Here is a 19,643-nt window from a genome sequence, read left to right on the forward strand (position 1 = left end):
AAGAAACACACATTTTGTTCTCCAGAACTTGATGATACTTACTGGTAACTGTGGTCAGTTGTGTTGTGTTATCAACTATAGTTATTTGTTCTGTAGCGCTGGCCTGAGGTGTTGTAGAGTCTAAATTAGAGAGAGAGAGAGACAACCAGACAGACAGACAGACAGACAGACAGACAGACAGACAGACAGACAGACAGACAGACAGAGAGCGAGGGAGAGAGAGAGGGAGAGAGCGAGGGAGAGAGAGAGGGAGAGAGCGAGGGAGAGAGCGAGGGAGAGAGAGAGAGATATTGTGACAAACGTGCAAAGACCTGAATTTCAGAACAAATTATTTTCACTAGTACTTGATTGTATTTACTGGTAACTGTGGTCAGTTGTGTTGTGAGGTCAGCTGTAGTATTTTGTTCTGTAGTGCTGGACTCAGGTGTTGTAGAGTCTAAATTAGAGAGAGAGAGAGAGAGAGAGAGAGACAAAGAGAGACAAAGAGAGACAAAGAGAGATAGATTGTGTCAAATTTGTTATGAACTGAAGACCAGAACAAATTATTTTCAGCAGTTAATGACTGTATTTACAGATAGCTTTGGTAAATTGTGTTGTGGGGTCAGCTGTAGTGGTCTGTTTTGCTGTGGCTGCTGGTATAGTAAAGTCTACCAAGAGATAAGCAACATAGTGATAGATTGAAGAAGAAACAGATTAATATAAACTCATACTATGTTTAGAATTGTTTTTACCAGCCTTTAAAAGCACTTAGTCTACTGGTCACTAGTGTTAGTTGTGTTGTGACAGATAGTGACACGTTAATACAACTTTGTTCTGAACTAAAATATATTAGCGTACACTTGCTGGTAACTGTGGTCAGTTGTGTTGTGAGGTCAGCTGTAGTATTTTGTTCTGTGGTGCTGGACTCAGGTGTTGTAGAGTCTAAAGCAGAGAGAGAGAGAGAGAGAGAGAGAGAGAGAGAGAGAGAGAGAGAGAAAGAGACAGACAGACAGACAGGGAGCGAGGGAGCGAGGGAGAGAGAGATATTGTGACAAACGTGCGAAGACCTGAATTTCAGAACAAATTATTTTTACTAGTACTTGATTGTATTTACTGGTAACTGTGGTAAATTGTGTTGTGAGATCAACTGTAGTTATTTGTTCTGTGGTGCTGGACTCAGGTGTTGTAGAGTCTTAAGCAGAGTGAGAGAGTGAGAGAGAGAGAAAGAAAGAAAGAGAGAGAGAGAGAGAGAGAGAGAGAGAGAGAGAGAGAGAGAGAGAGAGAGAGAGAGAGAGAGAGAGAGAAAGAGAGAGAGAGAAAGAGAGAGAGAGAGAGAGAGAGATTGTGACAAATGTGCGATGAAATGAACATCAGAACAAATTATTTTCAGCAGTTAATGACTGTATTTCCATGTAACTTTGGTAAATTGTGTTGTGAGGTCAGCTGTAGTACTTTGTTCTGTAGTGCTGGACTCAGGTGTTGTAGAGTCTAAAGCAGAGAGAGAGAGAGAGAGATTTTGAAAATTTTATGAAGAACTGATATTCTGAACAAATTATTTTCACCAGAACTTGATTGTACTTACTGCTAACTGTGGTCAGTTGTGTTGTGTTATCAACTATAGTTATTTGTTCTGTAGTGCTGGCCTCAGGTGTTGTAGAGTCTTAAGCAGAGTGAGAGAGAGAGAGAGAGAGAGAGAGAGAGAGAGAGAGAGAGAGAGAGAGAGAGAGAGAGAGAGAGAGAGAGAGTGAGTGAGACAAAGAGAGAGAGATTATGACAAATGTGTGATGAACTGAAGACCAGAACAAATTATTTTCAGCAGTTAATGACTGTATTTCCAGGTAACTTTGGTAAATTGTGTTGTGTGGGTCAGCTGTAGTGGTCTGTTTTGCTGTGGCTGCTGGTGTAGTAAAGTCTACCAAGAGATAAGCAACATAAGGATAGATTGAAGAAGAAACAGATTAATATAAACTCATACTATGTTTAGAATTGTTTTTATCAGCCTTTAGAAGCACTTAGTCTACTGGTTATTAGTGTTAGTTGTGTTGTGACAGATAGTGACACGTTAATGCAACTTTGTTCTGAACTAAAATATATTAGCGTACACATACTGGTAACTGTGGTCAATTGTGTTGTGAGGTCAGCTGTAGTACTTTGTTCTGTAGTGCTGGACTCAGGTGTCGTAGAGTCTAAAGCAGAGAGAGAGAGAGAGAGAGAGAGAGAGAGAGAGAGAGAACGATTGTGACAATTTTATGAAGAACTGATATTCCGAACAAAGTATTTTCACCAGTACTTGATTTTATTTACTGGTAATTGTGGTCAGTTGTGTGGTGAGGTCAGCTGTAGTACTTTGTCCTGTTGTGGGTGCAGATCTTCACAGATTATTACTGCAATTGTGAAGATCTCCACAGACCTGTACTTATTCCTGCTATCTTGAACATGCACTTTATATGATTATATAAGAAGAAATGTACAGTTACAGTAACCTCAAAATGTGGCCATAGATATGCTACTCATTTTAAGGTTGAATTTTACATTTGTTTGTAAGATTGTCTTAACTTTAAGCTATACTGTATTACAAAAGTAATATTGAATTGTTTTTGGTTGACATCGCAACAAAATATCAACATTTAAAGGTGATGTTCACTGTATGTACTTCTTCTGAGCCACTGGCTTATTCCAATTCTTTAACTTTTTTTTTGGTTGAGTTGGAGACGTTAATCCAACATATCATTTGTTAACTTGTCGACAACCAAATATCAACATTTGAAGGATATTTATCTTCTGCTTTGATAGTTCTATCTGTGCCACTGACTTAGTCTGGCTTGAATTCCAATTTGTCTACAAATTAATAATTGATATGTTAGATTCGTGTCTCCATCTCAACCAAAAATCAAATTTAAAGAATAGGACTAAATCAAATCAAACTTGAAATGAACTCCTTCCCCAGTGAGCTAAAGGCTTGAACTTCCGCTTTCAAGGAGTGGGACACTAATCCGGACGCTTATCAGAAATCCTAATACGCCCAGTGACGAACCATCAAACAGGCAACGTATTAATACAGACCTAAGACCGAATCGTACTACATCGGCTCTGATGCTCGAATGTGTCAGTGCTTGCAAACTATCACGAATTAGAAAGGGAAACCCGGCCAAGAGCTGCTCAGTGAAGTGAGCCTACACGACGAGCTAAATGCCTTCTATGCTCTCTTCGAGGCAAGCAACACTGAACCATGCGTGAGAGCACCAGCTGTTCCAGAGGACTATATGATCACTCTGCTGTTCATTGACTACAGCTCAGCATTCAACTCCATAGTGCCCTCCAAGCTCATCACTAAACTAAGGACCCTGGGACTGAACGCCTTCCTCTGCAACTGGATCCTTGACTTCCTGACAGGCCCCTCCCAGGTGGTGAGGGTAGGCAACAACACATCGCCACGCTGACCCTCAACACTGGGGCCCATCAGGGGGTGCGTTCTCAGTCCCCTCCTGTACTCCCTGTTCACCCACGACTGCATGGCCATGTACAACTCCAACTCCATCATTAAGTTTGGCGAAGACACGATGGTAGGCCTGATCACCGACGACGTTGAGATAGCCTATAGGGAGACCTGGCAGTGTGCTGCCAACACAACAACCTTTCTCTCAACTTGTGCAAGAAAAAGGAGCTTATTGTGGACTACAGGAGACAGAGGGCCGAACACAACCCCATTCACATCGATTAGGCTGTTGTGGAGCGGGTCGAGAGCTACAAGTTTCTCAGTGTCCACATCACTAAGGACCTATCATGGTCCAAACACACCAAGTCGTGAAGAGGGCAGGACAATGCCTCTTCCCCCTCAGGAGGCTGAAACTATTTCCCCCTCAGGAGGCTGAAACTATTTGGGATGGGCCCTCAGATCCTCAAAAAGTTCTATAGCTGCACCATTGAGAGCATCTTGACTGGCTGCATCACCGCTTGGTATGGCAACTGCTCGGCATCAGACCACAAGGTGCTACAGAGGGTAATGCACATGGCCCATTACATCACTGGGGCCAAACTCCCTGCCATCCAGGACCACTTTACCAGGCTGTGTCAGGGGAAGGCCGAAAATGTAAAAAAAAACTCCAGCCACCCATGTCATAGACTGTTCTCTCTGCTACCAGAGTGCCATGTCTGAGACCAAAAGGCTCCAGAACAGTATTCAGACCCCTTGACTTTTTCCACATTTTGTTACGTTACAGCTTGAATTGAATTTACCACAGGTGGACTCCAATCAAGTTGTAGAAACATCTCAAGGATGATCAATAGAAACAGGATGCACCTGAGCTCAATTTCGAGTCTAATAGCAAATGGCCTGCAAACTATCACAAATTAGAAATGTATTTCTGTTTTTTATTTTTAATAAACTTGCAAACATTCCACATCAATCTACACACAATACACCATAATGACTAAGCTAAAACAGGCTTTTAGAAAGTTTATTTTATTAAAGCAAGTTCATTAAAAATAAAAAATAGAAATACCTTATTTATATAAGTATTCAGACCATTTGTTATGAGACTCGAAATTGAGCTCAGGTGCATCCTGTTTCCATTAATCATCCTTGACATGATTTGGAAAGGCACACACCTGTCTATAAAAGGTCCCACAGTTGACAGTGCATGTCAGAGCAAAAACCAAGCCATGAGGTCGAAGAGACAGGATGTCTGTTGCATTGAAGGTCCCCAAGAACACAGTGGCCTCTATCATTCTTAAATGGAAAAAGTTTGGAACCACCAAGACTCTTCCTAGAGCTGGCCGCCCAGCCAAACTGAGCAATAGGGGGTGAAGGGTCTTGGTCAGTGAGGTGGCCAAGACCCCGATGGTCACTCTGACAGAGCTCCAGAGTTCCTCTGTGGAGATGGGAGAACCTTCCAGAAGGTTCAGCGCTCAACCAATCAGGCCTTTATGGTAGAGTGACCAGACGGAAGCAACTCCACAGGAAAAGGCACATTACAGCCCGCTTGGAGTTTGCCAGAATGCACTTAAAGGACTCTCAGACTATTAGAAACAAGATTCTCTGGTCTCATGAAACCAAGTTTGAACTCTTTGGCCTGAATGCCAAGCTTCACATCTGGAAGAAACCTGACACCATCCCTAAGGTGAAGCATCGTGGTGGCAGCATCATGCTGTGGGGATGTTTTTCAGTGGCAGGGACTGGGAGACTAGTCAGGAAGGAGGGAAAGATGAACGGAGCAAAGTACAGAGAGATCCTTGATAAAACCTGCTCCAGAGTGCTCAGGACCTCAGACTGGGGTGAATGTTCAACTTCCAACAGGACAATGACCCTAAGCACACTGCCAAGACAACACAGGAGTGGCTTCAGGATAAATCTCTGAATGTTCTTGAGTGACCCAGCCAGAGCCCGGACTTGAACACGATCAAACATCTCTGGAGGGAACTGAAAATAGCTGTGCAGCAACGCTCAATATCCTATTTGACAGAGCTTGAGAGGATCTGCAGAGAAGAATGGGAGAAACTCCCCAAATACAGGTGTGCCAAGCTTGTAGCGTCATACCCAAGAAGACTCGAGGCTGTAATCTCTGCCAAAGGTGCTTCAACAAAGTACTGAGTAAAAGGTCAGACTGCTTATATAAATATTATATTTCAGTTTTTCGTTTATTTATACATTTGCAAAAAAAATGTTTTGTTTTGTCATTATGGGGTATTGTGTGTAGATTGATGAGGGGGAAAAACTATGTAATCAATTTTAGAGTAAGGCTGTAACGTATCAAAATGTGGAAAAAGTCAAGGGTTCTAAATACTTTCCAAATGCAAAAAGAAATTGGGTTGCCTAAAACTCACATTAGTTTCTATATCTCTCGTCCCCCTTCATCTCCAAAATGGTAAAACGTGTAGTAAAAATAAATTGTGAGCCAGAGCTACACACTGTCGGTTCCAGCGAAGGAGTCGGCGGTTCATGGAGCTAGTCTTTAGCAGGAAAATGAGAGGGTTACCAGAGGTGTAGAGACCGATACATAAACCTTGAAATGCTGAAGCGTCAGTATCAAAGCAAGCGTCTCCTTCTCGAGTACTGTTTTTGATATGAGGCCAATTTCTTTGAAAAGTACCCCACAGTGTATTCAATATGTTATCGTCATACATAGCAGCATTGTACTTAGCAGCGCCAATCCGGTCCACACAATCGTCAACATTGGGCAAAGGGTATAAGTTCGACTTAGTAACGGCATTGAGTTTCTGAAAATCAGAAGAAAACCGCAGAGACCCATCTGCCTTAGGTACTAATATACAGGGCGATTCCACGGATTGTTGCCATGTTGTGCAATGCGGTGCTCAAGCATGAACTCCCCCTCACTGGAGTTTCTCTCTCTTTTCAGGATATACTCGATAGGCATGTTGTTTGATTGGGCAACAAAACCAGGACTTGGTCACCCACATCGAAAGTGATGGTTAAGAGAAACTGGTTATCACCCTTGGCAAAGGATCAAAACAGTCCTACCGGAACTCTGCTGAAAAGTTCGACAAAAGCAGAAATAGGCTGCAAAGGTGCAACTGGTACAGCTTGGTTCAGTTTACCTGCCCTCTGGCATGACAGGATTTACAGTAAGACACAACATCCTGTTTCAGACCAGGCCAGAAGAAGTTATGCAAGGTCCGGTCATATGTCTTGTTGACTCAAAAATGGTCTGCCATACTACCACCGTGAGCCAACTCAGTATCTCTTGTCGAAGCATAACTGGGACACCAATTTGAGATACACAGGGACAATCGTCTTGCCCAGAAGTGGCGCGAGAACCATTCCCTCATTAGAATACCATCTCTGTCAAAGTAACCCACACAAACTTCAAAAGAGATGTCAACTCAGGAGGTTTCACAAGTCAGGATCACCCATAAACATCTCAGACATCTCAACTAGGGTGGAATCACTGACATCCTCCTCAACAATAGACTTGTTGCCGGCAACTTTCTTAGACATAGCACGTGTAACGGCACACGCTGAGAACACTATAGGGTACTCTTCTGATAGCCCATCAGATTCCTCTACACTTGGTTCCTTACAAACAACAGGATTTGGCACGACCTTCCCTCCAGCCAAATAATTTCCCAAAATTAATGACATCCCCATCACCGGTAGGCTAGGCCTCACTCCAATGACAACAGAACCAGAAATAAGATCAGACTTCAGTTCCACATTATACAAAGGAACTTTCATGCAACCCATCTCCACACCTTGTACTAACACACTGTAACCACACTGTAACTGTTCTGCTACAAGACCATGGTGCTTGCCTATGGAGCTGTGAGGGGAACGGCACCTCCGTACCTTCAGGCTCTGATCAGTCCCTACACCCAAAGAAGGGCACTGCGTTCATCCACCTCTGGCCTGCTCGCCTCCCTACCTCTGCGGAAACACAGTTCTCGCTCAGCCCGGTCAAAACTGTTCGCTGCTCTGGCACCCCAATGGTGGAACAAGCTCCCTCGCGACTCCAGGACAGCGGAGTCAATCACCACCTTCCGGAGACACCTGAAACCCCACCTCTTTAAGGAATACCTGGGATAGGATAAAGTAATCCTTCTAACCCCCCCCCCAAAAAAAAAATATATAGATGTACTATTGTAAAGTGGTTGTTCCACTGGATATCATAAGGTGAATGCACCAATTTGTCGCCAGGCTCCCACGCCTCAGCAGGTTCGCCAGGCTTCCACGCCCCTACCGGTGCGTCTGGATTTTACGCCCACCCGGTTCGTCAGGCTTGCCCGGGTGGGACGCCGGGGGCGCCCCTAGAGGGGGTGGGGGGGTACTGTCACGTCTGCTCCCGCTCCCCCTCCCTGGTGCTCGATGGCGCCAGGCTCCCCAGCATTACGCACTCCTGCCACCATCAGTATGCACACCTGCCTTTCCCCGTCACGCACATCAGCGTATTATTGTACTCACCTGGACTCAATCACCTGTTTATTACCTGCCCTATATTTGTCAGTTCCCCATCTCTGTTCCCCGCTGCTGCATTGTTTGTCATTGTGTATCTGTGTGCTGACGCTGTTTCTGTCTTGCTCTTTGTCTGTTCATAATTAAATGTCAACTCCCCGTACCTGCTTCTCATCTCCGGCGTCGGTCCTTACACTAATATCTGTTGTTCAAGCTAAACATTTTGTTGCTCCAACTTTGCCTTTAGTTCTAACATCCTTAGTTGCACGTCTACAGGTCGTACTCTACTACACGTAGCACCCTTTTCATCAGCCCCTCTCTCCGAGAGGATTTCCTCCTCCACCAAAACAGCAACGATCAAATCTTTGACTAATGCTTTTGAATCGCCAAATACCACTTTTGATGTCATAACGCTTTACAATGATGACCAGATTCACCTTTGTACATTTATCTAGCATCTCCCATGTAGGGGTTTTCACAAATGTGCTTAAAGTCCAGGCATTTTTTATAAGTCTGTGTGTTTATGCAACTTTCAAAATGATTCCACCAACCCTTATAACCCCTCAAGGTGGATGTCAGGTACAGAAACTCTACCACAAAAGTGTATTTTGAACACTCAAATATCTGGGCACATTAGAGCTTCAGAGTAGGTGACTAGAATGACTACCATACTCATGGGAAACAAAATCCCGGAAGAGCTCCCCATTTTGTTACGTTCCCCCGACAAGAAAAACAAATAATGTTGCTCAAACAGAAGGGGGAACTAACAAAGAGTCACTAACAACAACCAAAAATAATATGTTGGGGTTTTAAGAGGGGTTCTGAAAGACACTCATGGGGGTGTCCACTGAAAGTTGACTAGCAACAACAACTGAAACATAAAAGGCATCGACCATGAGCGCTCACTAAATTTGCTCAAGAAGAGGCAAACAAAAGAAACACCCACACCAAACTTTAAGACAGTAAGCAAACCAAAAAGTGGAGCAAAACAAAAATAGGGAAGATTAGACAAATTATTGTATGTCTAGAAATCAAAATAGGAAGAGTCAACTAAAGGTCTTACAACTGCACAACTGGAGCAGTAAGCCAGCCACTCTTAAATATCACCTGTGCCAACACAGGTTAAACATCCTTCTGACTAACGAGACGGACAACCCAGCAGAGATGGAGCACATACTGACTAATGAGGTGACACCAGCTGGTGCGCCCTAAGTGCTAACGTGCTATAAGTGCTAAAGTCCAACCTCAAAACATATACTGAACAAAAATATGAACGCAACATGCAACAATTTCAAACATTTTACTGAGTCACAGTTCATATTATCGGTCTATTGAAATAAATTAATTGTGCCCTAATCTATGGATTTCACATGACTGGACAGGACCGCAGCCTTGCCACAATTGCCACAAAATGGATTTATTACAGACAGAAATACTCAGTTTCATCAGCTGTCCAGGTGGCTGGTCTCAGATGATCCCGCAGATGAAGAAGCCGGATGTGGAGGTCCTAGGCTGGCGAGGTTACACGTGGTCTGCGGTTGTGAGACCGATTGGATGTACTGCCAAATTCTCCAAAACAACGGAGGCGGCTTATGGTAGAGAAATGAACATTAAATTCTCTGGCAACAGCTCTGGTGGACATCCCTGCAGTCAGCATGCCAATTGCAAACTCCCTCAAAACTTGAGACATCTGTGGCATTGTGTTGTATGACAAAACTGCACATTTTAGAGTGGTCTTTTATTGTCCCCAGCACAAGGTGCTTCTGTGTAATGATGATGCTGTTTAATCAGCTTCTTGATATGCCACACCTGTCAGGTGGAGGGATTATCTAGCCTTTAGAAGCACAACCAATAAGGCCCGAGGGGGGTGTCGTTTTTGGCCCCAGCCCCTTATAAACGGGGTGGTTCGAGCCTTGAATGCTAACTGGCTGAAAGCCGTGGAATATCAGACCGTATAACACGGGTATGACAAAATATTTATTTTTACCGCTCTAATTACGTTGGTAACCAGTTTATAATAGAACTAAGGCACCTCTGGTGGTTGTGGTATATTGCCAATATACCATGGCTAAGGGCTGTATACAGGCACTCACGTCGCATCGTTCTAAGAACAGCCCTTAGCTGTGGTATATTGCCCATATACCGCACCTCCTCGGACCTTATTGCTTAATTAGAATACTGTTCACTGCTGTCAGCTCTGTTGTGGCAGATAGTGACACGTTATCGCAACATCGGTCTGAACTAAAAAATATTAGCACACACACGCTGGTAACTGTGGTCAGTTGTGTTGTGAGGTCAACTGTAGTACTTTGTTCTGTTTTAGGTGCAGTTGTTGTAGAGTCAATAGCATGGAAGTAACAACCCACTGGGCACACCACGTAATTTCAACGTGGATAATTGGGAAATATTTGGTTGAGAAGTTGATCAAGCTCTGGAAGTTAAAGAGTAGGACTAAATCAAATCAAAAGTTAAATGCACTTTGCATACATTTTGATTTGATGTAGTACTATTCTTTAACTTCCATTTTTTGTTGAGATGGAGACGTGAATACAACAAATCAATTATTAATTTGTAAACAAACTGGAATTCAAGCCAGACTAAGTCAGTGGCATAAATAGAACTATCCAAGAAGAAGACAAATCTCCTTCAAATGTTGATATTTGGTTGCATCAACAACCAAACACAATTCAATATCACTTTTGAAATACAATAAGTATCCTATTAACTTGTTGACAAGTTAACAAATTATATGTTGGATTCACATCTCCAACTCAACCAAAATAAAAGTAAAAAAATGGAAAAGTCAACCTTAAAATTAGTAACACATCCGTGGCCACATTTTGAGGTTACTGTAACTATACATTTCTTCTTATGTAATTATATAAATCATGTATGTTCAAGATAGCAGGCTTAAGTAGCCACAGGTCTGTGGAGATCTTCACAATTGTTGTAATAATCTGTGCAGGATCTCGAGCGTCATTGATCTCTTGCACCATGTAGGCCAATTTGAATGTAATCTCATACGCAACCCAGGTCATTTGGTTATGCTTTTGGATTAAGCACTGTGATACCCCACTGGTCACCAAAGGGTAATTGAAGATAGATCAATACTCCAGTAGGAGGTACTGTCCACCGTATTGTTATTTTTTTCTGATAATGGATATAACCTTGAAGATCTGACATTGTTTGAAAGGTACAAATTCAACATATTTTAGACAAGGTTTGACTATGTTGAAATTTGGTTACCATGATGACATAAGCCTGTGGTTGAAATTTCTCCCTCAAAACAACATTTTACGTTGATTACTTTTTCAAATCCAATGTACAGTGAGGGAAAAAAGTATTTGATCCCCTGCTTATTTTGTACGTTTGCCCACTGACAAAAAAGTGATCAGTCTATAATTTTAATGGTAGGTTTATTTGAACAGTGAGAGACAGATTAATAAAATGTTATAAATTGATTTGCATTTTAATAAGGAAAATAAGTATTTGACCCCCTCTCGATCAGAAAGATTTCTGGCTCCCAGGTGTCTTTTATACAGGTAACGAGCTGAGATTAGGAGCACACTCTTAAAGGGAGTGCTCCTAATCTGAGTTTGTTACCTGTATAAAAGACACCTGTCCACAGAAGCAATCAATCAATCAGATTCCAAACTCTCCACCATGGCCAAGACCAAAGAGCTCTCCAAGGATGTCAGGGACAGGATTGTAGACCTTCGCCAAGCAGCTTGGTGAGAAGGTGACAACAGGTGGTGTGATTATTCGCAAATGGAAGAAACACAAAAGAACTGTCAATCTCCCTCGGCCTGGGGCTCCATGCAAGATCTCACCTCGTGGAGTTGCAATGATCATGAGAACGGTGAGGAATCAGCCCAGAACTACACGGGAGGATCTTGTCAATGATCTCAAGTCAGCTGGGACCATAGTCACCAACAAAACAATTGGTAACACACTACGCTGTGAAGGACTGAAATCCTGCAGCACCCGCAAGGTCCCCCTGCTCAAGAAAGCACATATTCATGCCCGTCTGAAGTTTGCCCATGAACATCTGAATGATTCAGAGGACAACTGGGTGAAAGTGTTGAGGTCAGATGAGACCAAAATGGAGCTCTTTGGTATCAACTCAACTCGCCGTGTTTGGAGGAGGAGGAATGCTGCCTATGACTCCAAGAACACCATCCCCACCGTCAAACATGGAGGTGGAAACATTATGCTTTGGGGGTGTTTTTCTCCTAAGGGGACAGGACAACTTCACCGCATCAAAGGGACGATGGACGGGGCCATGTACCGTCAAATCTTGGGTGAGAACCTCCTTCCCTCAGCCAGGGCATTGAAAATGGGTCGTGGATGGGTATTCCAGCATGACAATGACCCAAAACACACGGCCAAGACAACAAAGGAGTGGCTCAAGAAGAAGCACATTAACCTGATATGGATAGGGGGCAGTATTTTCACGGCCGGATGAAAAAACATACCCGATTGAAACTTGTTACTACTCTTGCCCAGAAACGAGAATATGCATATTATTATTCGATTTTGATAGGAAACACTGAAGTTTCTAAAACTGTTTGAATGGTGTCTGTGAGTATAACAGAACTCATATGGCAGGCAAAAACCTGAGAAAAATTCAACCAGGAAGTGTAGGATCTGAGAAATGTAGTTCTTCTTTCTAGTCCCTTTCGAAACTACAGTATCTGTGCTGTTACGTTGCACTTTCTAAGGCTTCCATTGGCTGTCTAAAGCCTTCAGAAAGTGGATTGAGCCTTCTCCTGTCTCTGGGCAGAGTATAGGAGCTCAGTTACTGAGTGGTCTGCCTGAGGACAAAGAGATTGGATATGCGCGTTCCCGCAAGCATGCTGTTTTTTCTTTTAGTTCTTGAAAGAATACACTGTTGTCCGGTTGGAATATTATCGCAATTTTAAGTAAAAAATACCATCAACATTTATTTTAAACAGCATTTGACATGCTTCTAAGTACGGTAATGGAACATTTTTACTTTTTGTGTCTCGAATTGCGCTCGTGCGTTACCCTTTGGATAGTGACCTGAACGCACAAACAAAACGGAGATATTTGGACATAACTATGGATTATTTCGAACAAAAACAACTTTTATTGTGGAAGTAGCAGTCCTGGGAGTGCATTCTGACGAATCTCAGCAAAGGTAATACAATATTTCTAATACTAATTCTGAGTTTAGGTTGCCCCGAACTTGGCGGGTGTCTGAATAGCTCGCTGTGATGGCGAGCTATGTACTCAGAATATTGAAAAATGTGCTTTCTCCATAAAGCTATTTTAAAATCTGACACAGCGGTTGCATAAAGGAGTTCTGTATCTATAATTCTTAAAATAATTGTTTTGTATTTTGTCAATGTTTATGATGAGTATTTTTGTAAATTCACAGGAAGTTTTTGGTGGGAATACATTTTCTGAACATCACGCGCCAATGTAAAAAGCTGTTTTTGGATATAAATATGAACTTGATTGAACAAAACATACATGTATTGTATAACATAATGTCCTAGGAGTGTCATCTGATGAAGATCATCAAAGGTTAGTGCTTCATTTAGCTGTGTTTTGGGTTTTATTGACATATATGCTTGCTTGGAAAATGGGTGTGTGGTTATTTTGGTCTATGTACTCTCCTAACATAATCTAATGTTTTGCTTTCGCTGTAAAGCCTTTTTGAAATCGGACAACGTGGTTGGATTCAGGAGAGGTTTATCTTTAAAATGGTGTAAAATAGTCGTATGTTTGAAAAAGGTTTGAGGTTTTGTATTTCGCGCCATGCGATTCCATTGGCTGTTGGCTAGGGGTTCCGCTGGCGGAACACCTAGATGTAAGAAGTTTTAAGGTCCTGGAGTGGCCTAGCCAGTCTCCAGACCTTAATCCCATAGAAAATCTGTGGAGGGAGCTGAAGGTTCGAGTTACCAAATGTCAGCCTCGAAACCTTAATGACTTGGAGAAGATCTGCAAAGAGGAGTGGGACAAAATCCCTCCTGAGATGTGTGCAAACCTGGTGGCCAACTACAAGAAACATCTGACCTCTGTGGTTGCCAACAAGGGTTATGCCACCAAGTACTAAGTCATGTTTTGCAGAGGGATCAAATACTTATTTCCCTCATTAAAATGCAAGTCAATTTGTAACATTTTTGACATGCGTTTTTCTGGATTTTTTGTTGTTGTTATTCTGTCTCTCACTGTTCAAATAAACCTACCATTAAAATTATAGACTGATCATTTCTTTGTCAGTTGGCAAACCTACAGAATCAGCAGGGGATCAAATACTTTTTTCCCTCGCTGTATTTTCCAAGTAGAATCCACATCACAATATGTTGACATATTACGTTGACATAATGTTTTTTTCAACCAGCTTGTGCCCAGTGGGATAGTGATTGAGTGTTACATGTTTTGGTGGTAAACTCTGTTTCAGACAAGCTTTGTTCTCCACAACTTGATGATACTTACTAGTAACTGTGGTCAGTTGTGTTGTGGGATCAACTGTAGTTATTTGATCTGAGGTGCTGGCCTCGGGTGTTGATGAGTCTAAAGCAGAGTGAGAGAGTGAAAGAGAGACAGAGAGATTGTGACAAATGTGTGATGAACTGAAGATCAGAACAAACTCTATTCACAGGTACTTGATAGTATTTGCTGGTAATTGTGATCAGCTGTGTTGTGGGATGAACTGCTTTATCTCATTGGACAGCCCTCACTGGTTACAGTGATTAGTGCTGTTGTGGGGTCAGCTGTAGTAGGGACTGTAAATAATAAAAATATGACTGGAATAGCATGAAATGTAGCCTAATGGATGTTATCGATAGACATGACAACATTACTACTCTATGGATTGCAAAAACTATGTCATGTTTTTCAGTAGGTATTTCAAAAGGTACCTGTTGTTGGAGAGGCTGTTGTTATTGGACATGCTGTGAAGTCTTTGAGGTGAAGAAAATAGAATATTGGTTAGTTACACATATTAGAAAATATTAACAAAAGTCAATTGTGTGAGGATGTTGGTTCTTACTTTGGTAGTGAACCGACTGGCAGTACTGTCCATCTGGAGGAATGGCATTGATACATCCACACGTATCAGATGTGATGTCATCACAATTACCATAAGAGACACACTGGTCACATGACCAACGATACTGGTCCTCACATCTGCACTGGAATCCAGTACCATTTGGGTAGCAAACTGAGGACAAGAGAGTAGATTAAGAAATCAAAAAGACACTTAATCGGTGTGTAAGCAGTTAAAAATAATAATTTACAGATTGAAGTCTTACCTGTAGACATGTTAACACCAGTGATTTGTATCAGATTATTGATTCTGACAGGGTAACTAGCATTTCTCAGAATGGCTCTCAGTTGATCTATCACTGTAATGTCCGTGGTGTTCAGTTCAATTTCAATCATGTACTCATAGAGAGTTTGTGGTACTGTTGGAACTGAAGAAGAACAATGTCAGTCATTCATTTGCTAAAAATAAGTAGATTTGAATCCATCAATATCCCAAGACAATTGTCATGCTATTGTTTTTCAGGCAATTCCTCAGATATATGTTGGTCCTACATTACCTGTTGTAGGAGAGGCTGTAGTTGTTGTAGGAGAGGCTGTTGTTATTGGACATGCTGTGAAGTCTTTGAGGTGAAGAAAATAGGATATTGGTTAGTTTAAAATATTAGAAAATGTTAACAAAAGTCAGATGTGTGAGGATGTTGGTTCTTACTTTGGTGGTGAACCGACTGGCAGTACTGTCCATCTGGAGGAATGGCATTGATACATCCACACGTGTCAGATGTGATGTCATCACAATTCCCATAAGAGACACACTGGTCACATGACCAACGATACTGGTCCTCACATCTGCACTGGAATCCAGTACCATTTGGGTAGCAAACTGAGGACAAGAGAGTAGATTAAGAAATCAAAATGACACTTAATCGGTGTGTAAGCAGTTAAAAATAATAATTTACACATTGAAGTCTTACCTGTAGACATGTTAACACCAGTGATTTGTATCAGATTATTGATTCTGACAGGGTAACTAGCATTTCTCAGAATGGCTCTCAGTTGATCTATCACTGTAATGTCCGTGGTGTTCAGTTCAATTTCAATCATGTACTCATAGAGAGTTTGTGGTACTGTTGGTAATGAAAATGAACAATGTCAGTCATTCATTTGCTAAAAATAAGTAGATTTGAATCCATCAATATCCCAAGACAATTGTCATGTTATTGTTTTTCAGGCAATTCCTCAGATATATGTTGGTCCTACATTACCTGTTGTAGGAGAGGCTGTAGTTGTTGTAGGAGAGGCTGTTGTTATTGGACATGCTGTGAAGTCTTTGAGGTGAAGAAAATAGGATATTGGTTAGTTTAACATATTAGAAAATGTTAACAAAAGTCAAATGTGTGAGGATGTTGGTTCTTACTTTGGTAGTGAACCGACTGGCAGTACTGTCCATCTGGAGGAATGGCATTGATACATCCACACGTGTCAGATGTGATGTCATCACAATTCCCATAAGAGACACACTGGTCACATGACCAACGATACTGGTCCTCACATCTGCACTGGAATCCAGTACCATTTGGGTAGCAAACTGAGGACAAGAGAGTAGATTAAGAAATCAAAAAGACACTTAATCGGTGTGTAAGCAGTTAAAAATAATAATTTACAGATTGAAGTCTTACCTGTAGACATGTTAACACCAGTGATTTGTATCAGATTATTGATTCTGACAGGGTAACTAGCATTTCTCAGAATGGCTCTCAGTTGATCTATCACTGTAATGTCCGTGGTGTTCAGTTCAATTTCAATCATGTACTCATAGAGAGTTTGCGGTACTGTTGGTAATGAAAATGAACAATGTCAGTCATTCATTTGCTAATATTAAGTAGATTTAGATCCATCAAGATGACAAAAACATGACAATACAACAGTAATGCTATGGCTCTTAATACAATTCAGCAGATATATGTTGGTCCTACATTACCTGTTGTAGGAGAGGCTGTTGTTGTTGTAGGAGAGGCTGTTGTTATTGGACATGCTGTGAAGTCTTTGAGGTGAAGAAAATAGGATATTGGTTAGTTTAAAATATTAGAAAATGTTAACAAAAGTCAGATGTGTGAGGATGTTGGTTCTTACTTTGGTAGTGAACCGACTGGCAGTACTGTCCATCTGGAGGAATGGCATTGATACATCCACACGTGTCAGATGTGATGTCATCACAATTCCCATAAGAGACACACTGGTCACATGACCAACGATACTGGTCCTCACATCTGCACTGGAATCCAGTACCATTTGGGTAGCAAACTGAGGACAAGAGAGTAGATTAAGAAATCAAAATGACACTTAATCGGTGTGTAAGCAATTAAAAATAATAATTTACAGATTGAAGTCTTACCTGTAGACATGTTAACACCAGTGATTTGTATCAGATTATTGATTCTGACAGGGTAAATAGCATTTCTCAGAATGGCTCTCAGTTGATCTATCACTGTAACGTCTGTGGTGTTCAGTTCAATTTCAATCATGTACTCATAGAGAGTTTGTGGTACTGTTGGTAATGAAAATGAACAATGTCAGTCATTCATTTGCTAAAAATAAGTAGATTTGAATCCATCAATATCCCAAGACAATTGTCATGCTATTGTTTTTCAGGCAATTCCTCAGATATATGTTGGTCCTACATTACCTGTTGAAGGAGAGGCTGTAGTTGTTGTAGGAGAGGCTGTTGTTATTGGACATGCTGTGAAGTCTTTGAGGTGAAGAAAATAGGATATTGGTTAGTTTAAAATATTAGAAAATGTTAACAAAAGTCAGATGTGTGAGGATGTTGGTTCTTACTTTGGTAGTGAACCGACTGGCAGTACTGTCCATCTGGAGGAATGGCATTGATACATCCACACGTGTCAGATGTGATGTCATCACAATTCCCATAAGAGACACACTGGTCACATGACCAACGATACTGGTCCTCACATCTGCACTGGAATCCAGTACCATTTGGGTAGCAAACTGAGGACAAGAGAGTAGATTAAGAAATCAAAAAGACACTTAAACGGTGTGTAAGCAGTTAAAAATAATAATTATCACATTGAAGTCTTACCTGTAGACATGTTAACACCAGTGATTTGTATCAGATTATTGATTCTGACAGGGTAAATAGCATTTCTCAGAATGGCTCTCAGTTGATCTATCACTGTAACGTCTGTGGTGTTCAGTTCAATTTCAATCATGTACTCATAGAGAGTTTGTGGTACTGTTGGAACTGAAGAAGAACAATGTCAGTCATTCATTTGCTAAAAATAAGTAGATTTTGAATCCATCAATATCCCAAGACAATTGTCATGCTATTGTTTTTCAGGCAATTCCTCAGATATATGTTGGTCCTACATTACCTGTTGTAGGAGAGGCTGTTGTTGTTGTAGGAGAGGCTGTTGTTATTGGACATGCTGTGAAGTCTTTGAGGTGAAGAAAATAGGATATTGGTTAGTTTAAAATATTAGAAAATGTTAACAAAAGTCAGATGTGTGAGGATGTTGGTTCTTACTTTGGTAGTGAACCGACTGGCAGTACTGTCCATCTGGAGGAATGGCATTGATACATCCACACGTGTCAGATGTGATGTCATCACAATTCCCATAAGAGACACACTGGTCACATGACCAACGATACTGGTCCTCACATCTGCACTGGAATCCAGTACCATTTGGGTAGCAAACTGAGGACAAGAGAGTAGATTAAGAAATCAAAAAGACACTTAATCTGTGTGTAAGCAGTTAAAAATAATAATTTACAGATTGAAGTCTTACCTGTAGACATGTTAACACCAGTGATTTGTATCAGATTATTGATTCTGACAGGGTAACTAGCATTTCTCAGAATGGCTCTCAGTTGATCTATCACTGTAATGTCCGTGGTGTTCAGTTCAATTTCAATCATGTACTCATAGAGAGTTTGCGGTACTGTTGGTAATGAAAATGAACAATGTCAGTCATTCATTTGCTAAAATTAAGTAGATTTAGATCCATCAAGATGACAAAAACATGACAATACAACAGTAATGCTATGGCTCTTAATACAATTCCTCAGATATATGTTGGTCCTACATTACCTGTTGTAGGAGAGGCTGTTGTTGTTGTAGGAGAGGCTGTTGTTATTGGACATGCTGTGAAGTCTTTGAGGTGAAGAAAATAGGATATTGGTTAGTTTAAAATATTAGAAAATGTTAACAAAAGTCAGATGTGTGAGGATGTTGGTTCTTACTTTGGTAGTGAACCGACTGGCAGTACTGTCCATCTGGAGGAATGGCATTGATACATCCACACGTGTCAGATGTGATGTCATCACAATTCCCATAAGAGACACACTGGTCACATGACCAACGATACTGGTCCTCACATCTGCACTGGAATCCAGTACCATTTGGGTAGCAAACTGAGGACAAGAGAGTAGATTAAGAAATCAAAAAGACACTTAAACGGTGTGTAAGCAGTTAAAAATAATAATTATCACATTGAAGTCTTACCTGTAGACATGTTAACACCAGTGATTTGTATCAGATTATTGATTCTGACAGGGTAAATAGCATTTCTCAGAATGGCTCTCAGTTGATCTATCACTGTAACGTCTGTGGTGTTCAGTTCAATTTCAATCATGTACTCATAGAGAGTTTGTGGTACTGTTGGAACTGAAGAAGAACAATGTCAGTCATTCATTTGCTAAAAATAAGTAGATTTTGAATCCATCA

At 41.3% G+C, this 19,643-nt stretch overlaps 1 protein-coding gene across 13 annotated transcripts in view; it reads right to left on the reverse strand.

Annotated features, from left to right (window-relative positions):
- adgrf6 (adhesion G protein-coupled receptor F6) overlaps positions 1-19,643 on the reverse strand; it is a 54,975-nt gene that overhangs the window by 18,964 nt on the left and 16,368 nt on the right. For 4 of the 13 annotated variants that reach the window (XM_029733528.1, XM_029733526.1, XM_029733524.1 and 1 more), the window contains exons 61-89: positions 19,422-19,583; positions 19,160-19,330; positions 19,008-19,070; positions 18,706-18,858; positions 18,444-18,614; positions 18,292-18,354; positions 18,000-18,161; positions 17,738-17,908; positions 17,586-17,648; positions 17,295-17,447; positions 17,033-17,203; positions 16,881-16,943; positions 16,579-16,731; positions 16,317-16,487; positions 16,165-16,227; positions 15,874-16,026; positions 15,612-15,782; positions 15,460-15,522; positions 15,169-15,330; positions 14,907-15,077; positions 14,776-14,817; positions 14,351-14,428; positions 2,088-2,165; positions 1,562-1,639; positions 1,432-1,467; positions 1,094-1,171; positions 838-921; positions 359-436; positions 43-120 (exon numbers count right to left, since the gene is read on the reverse strand). In XM_029733528.1, coding sequence (XP_029589388.1) covers positions 43-120; positions 359-436; positions 838-921; positions 1,094-1,171; positions 1,432-1,467; positions 1,562-1,639; positions 2,088-2,165; positions 14,351-14,428; positions 14,776-14,817; positions 14,907-15,077; positions 15,169-15,330; positions 15,460-15,522; positions 15,612-15,782; positions 15,874-16,026; positions 16,165-16,227; positions 16,317-16,487; positions 16,579-16,731; positions 16,881-16,943; positions 17,033-17,203; positions 17,295-17,447; positions 17,586-17,648; positions 17,738-17,908; positions 18,000-18,161; positions 18,292-18,354; positions 18,444-18,614; positions 18,706-18,858; positions 19,008-19,070; positions 19,160-19,330; positions 19,422-19,583 — 3,303 coding nt within the window. Of the gene's footprint in view, positions 1-36; positions 121-358; positions 437-837; positions 922-1,093; positions 1,172-1,431; positions 1,468-1,561; positions 1,640-2,087; positions 2,166-14,350; positions 14,429-14,775; positions 14,818-14,906; positions 15,078-15,168; positions 15,331-15,459; positions 15,523-15,611; positions 15,783-15,873; positions 16,027-16,164; positions 16,228-16,316; positions 16,488-16,578; positions 16,732-16,880; positions 16,944-17,032; positions 17,204-17,294; positions 17,448-17,585; positions 17,649-17,737; positions 17,909-17,999; positions 18,162-18,291; positions 18,355-18,443; positions 18,615-18,705; positions 18,859-19,007; positions 19,071-19,159; positions 19,331-19,421; positions 19,584-19,643 lie in introns of all 13 variants that reach the window. The other 9 variants (XM_029733536.1, XM_029733535.1, XM_029733533.1 and 6 more) reach the window with 4 other exon arrangements.

The sequence above is a fragment of the Salmo trutta genome, chromosome 35 (genome assembly GCF_901001165.1).
Source record: "Salmo trutta chromosome 35, fSalTru1.1, whole genome shotgun sequence".
NCBI lineage: Eukaryota > Metazoa > Chordata > Actinopteri > Salmoniformes > Salmonidae > Salmo > Salmo trutta.